Consider the following 3,131-nt stretch of genomic DNA (forward strand, 5'->3'; position numbering starts at 1 on the left):
GAAAACATCCCTAAAAGTAACTAGATTCTACTAAAAACATACTAAAAACAATGCCAAAAAGCGTATAAATTATCCGCTCATCAAGCAATAAAGAGAGAAGGGGTGACCTAGTTAGGTCGGCCTAAGTGTAGTATCGCCGTAAGTTGGCGGCGTTCCATGTTCTTGGGACTTCATTGCCGTTAAGTCGTTCGAGTTTATATGCTCCCTTTCCGATTACCGCCTTGATTCTGTATGGTCCTTCCCAGTTGGGAGTGAGTTTCCCTTCTCCTGGGGTTGGGGGACCGATGTCGTTTCATCGTAGGACGAGGCCGTCGGTTGCAAATTCTCGTCGGACGACGCCGTAGTTGTACCTTAAGCTGATTCTTTGCTTCAGGGCTAGCTCTTTGATATGAGCTATGCTTCTTTCTTCGTCAATGAGGTCTCGTTCTGCTTCCTCATCGTTACCCACGACCGTTTTTCTGGGGCTTGGGTCTCCGATCTCTACCGGGATGACCGCCTCTACACCGTATGTTAATCGGAAAGGTGTTTCTCCCGTGGTCGTTTGAGGTGTGGTTCGGTATGACCATAGGATCGATTCGAGTTCGTCGGCCCATAGTCCTTTGGCTTCGTCGAGTCGCTTCTTGAGTCCTTTGAAGATTATTTTGTTCGCGGATTCCACATGTTCGTTTGTTTGGTGGTGTTCTACCGAGCTAAAATGGTGAGATATGCGTAGCCCTGCTAAAAATTCTCTGAACTTTTTGTCAGCAAATTGGGTTCCGTTGTCCGAGATAACGATCTCGGGGATCCCGAATCGGGTGATGATCTGTCGCCAGAGGAATTTTCGGCATTGGGTTGCCGTTATGGAGGCCAGGGGTTCGGCTTCGATCCATTTGGTGTAGTAGTCTATGGCGACGATGAGATACCTGAGTTGACCGGGCGCTGTAGGGAAGGGCCCGACGAGGTCGATCCCCCAAGTGCCGAATGGCCGTTCTGCCGATATGATGCTGAGCTGGTGAGGGGCGGTTTGGTGGATATTGGCGTGCCTTTGGCATTTGTCGCTATTTTTGACTATTTGTATGGAATCCCGGATAACCGTGGGCCAGAAGTAACCTGCCTTGATGATTTTTTGGGCTAATGTTTTACCTCCGACGTGGTGCCTGCAGCAACCCTCGTGGATTTCACGGAGTATGTACTCCGTGTCCCCGGGTTCAATGCATTTGAGCAGGGGTTGCGAGAATCCACGTTTGTATAGTTGTCCTGCGACAACGGTATAGTTGGCGGCTTCCCTTTTTATCTGTTTTCCCTCTTTGGGGTCCGACGGCAGTGTTCCGTCGAGGAGGTACCGTAGGATAGGGTAGGTCCAAGATCCCTGGTTCGAGAATGTCAGATGAGCGTTGGTTGTCGTTGACACGGAGGGCGACTCAACAACTTCCTGGATTAGCGATTTGTTACCGTGTCCTGGTTTGGTACTGGCTAGTTTGGAGAGTAGGTCGGCCCTGGCGTTTCGTTCCCTAGGAACGTGTTGTATGGTAACGTGCTCGAATCCGTTTTTCAGTTTATTTACCTTGGCGAGGTATTGTTGGAGTAAGGGATCTCGTGTCTGGTAGTCTCCGTTAATTTGGGAACTGACTACCTGTGAATCGGTGTTTACCTCTAGGACCTTTGCTCTGACTTCCCGGGCTAGGGCTAGGCCTGCCAAGAGGGCCTCGTATTCTGCTTGGTTGTTCGATACTGGAAATTTGTATCGTACTGATTATTCGATTACGACTCCATTTTGACTTTCGAGAATGACTCCGGCACCTCCAGAGGTGACGTTCGATGAGCCGTCAACATGTAGTTTCCACGATTCGGGGGTGGAGTTTCCTGGGGTCATCTCGGCAATAAAGTCAGCCATGGCCTGTGCTTTGATTGCGTACCGGGGTTTGAACTTGATTTGGAATTGAGATAGTTCGATAGACCACGCTAGCATTCTTCCCGCTAGGTCGGGTTTTTGTAGTACTTGTTTGACTGCCTGGTCGGTTCGGACCGTCACGGGGTGGGCCTGGAAGTATTATCGTAGGCACCGGGAAGCCGTGAGGAGTGCGAAAGCTAATTTTTCTAGACGTGAGTAGCGAGTTTCCGCTTCTTGCAAGACTTTGCTTATGAAGTAGATAGGTTCTTGTTCCTTTTTCTTGCTTTCGCGGATGAGTGCTGCTGCGAGTGCCTCTTCCGTTATGGAGAGGTACAGGTAGAGTGTTTCCCCTGTCTGGGATTTGGCGAGGATTGGTGGTTCCACTAGGACTCTCTTGAAATGTTGGAATGCTTCTTCACATTCTGTCTCCCACTTGAAAGGGGCTCCTTTTTTCATCAGTTTGAAGAAAAGGATCGCTTTTTGAGCCGATGCCCCGAGAAAGCATGATAATGACGTCAATCGGCCGATGAGCTTTTGGATGTCTTTGAGGTTTTTTGGGCTCGTCATCTCGAGGATGGTGCGACATTTCTTCGGGTTTGCTTCAATTCCGCGTTGCGTGATCATAAAGCCGAGGAACTTCCCTGCCTCCATCCCGAAGGCACATTTTGCCGGGTTGAGTCGCATTCGGTGCTTTCGTAGGGTGTTCATTATGACCTTGAGGTCGTCGGTGAGTTGTTCGTCGGATTCAGTCTTAGCGAGCATGTCGTCTATGTAGACTTCTAGTTTTCTTCTGGACAGGTTTTGAAATATCTTGTTGACAAGTCTTTGATAGGTGGCTCCCGTGTTTTTCAAGCCGAAGGGCATCACTGTGTAGCAGTATGTCCCGTCTGGCGTGATGAACGCTGTTTTTTCTTCGTCAGGTCGGTGCATTGGAATCTGGTTGTAGCCGGAATATGCGTCCATGAAGTTGAGATATCGGTGGCCGGATGCGGCATCTACTAATCCGTCGATGTTTGGTAGGGGAAAGGCGTCCTTCGGGCAGGCTTTGTTGAAGTCCGTGTAGTCGACGCACATTCGCTATTTCCCGTTAGATTTTTTCACTAGCACGACGTTGGCTAGCCAGGTCGTGTAGGGGAGTTCCCAGATGAAGTATCATTTATGATGGTGTAGTATTGTGCCTCCCGTTTTAACCTCTTTGCTTCCTTGTTATCTGTAGGTAGTGCTTCTATTTTGAGATAATTAATTATAGGAGTCATCCATC

The 3,131-nt window shown here is 49.1% G+C and overlaps 1 protein-coding gene across 1 annotated transcript; it reads right to left on the minus strand.

The window, feature by feature from the left end:
* Positions 1–292: 292 nt before the first annotated feature.
* On the minus strand, positions 293–1,873 carry LOC140182265 (uncharacterized). The gene is made up of 2 exons (XM_072228411.1): positions 1,780–1,873; positions 293–1,710 (listed from the first exon to the last, which is right to left on the minus strand). Exons 1-2 carry the CDS (start codon positions 1,871–1,873, stop codon positions 293–295), a joined length of 1,512 nt encoding a protein of 503 aa, XP_072084512.1.
* Positions 1,874–3,131: the final 1,258 nt, after the last annotated feature.

The sequence above is a fragment of the Arachis hypogaea genome, chromosome 19 (genome assembly GCF_003086295.3).
Source record: "Arachis hypogaea cultivar Tifrunner chromosome 19, arahy.Tifrunner.gnm2.J5K5, whole genome shotgun sequence".
Taxonomy (NCBI): Eukaryota; Viridiplantae; Streptophyta; class Magnoliopsida; order Fabales; family Fabaceae; genus Arachis; species Arachis hypogaea.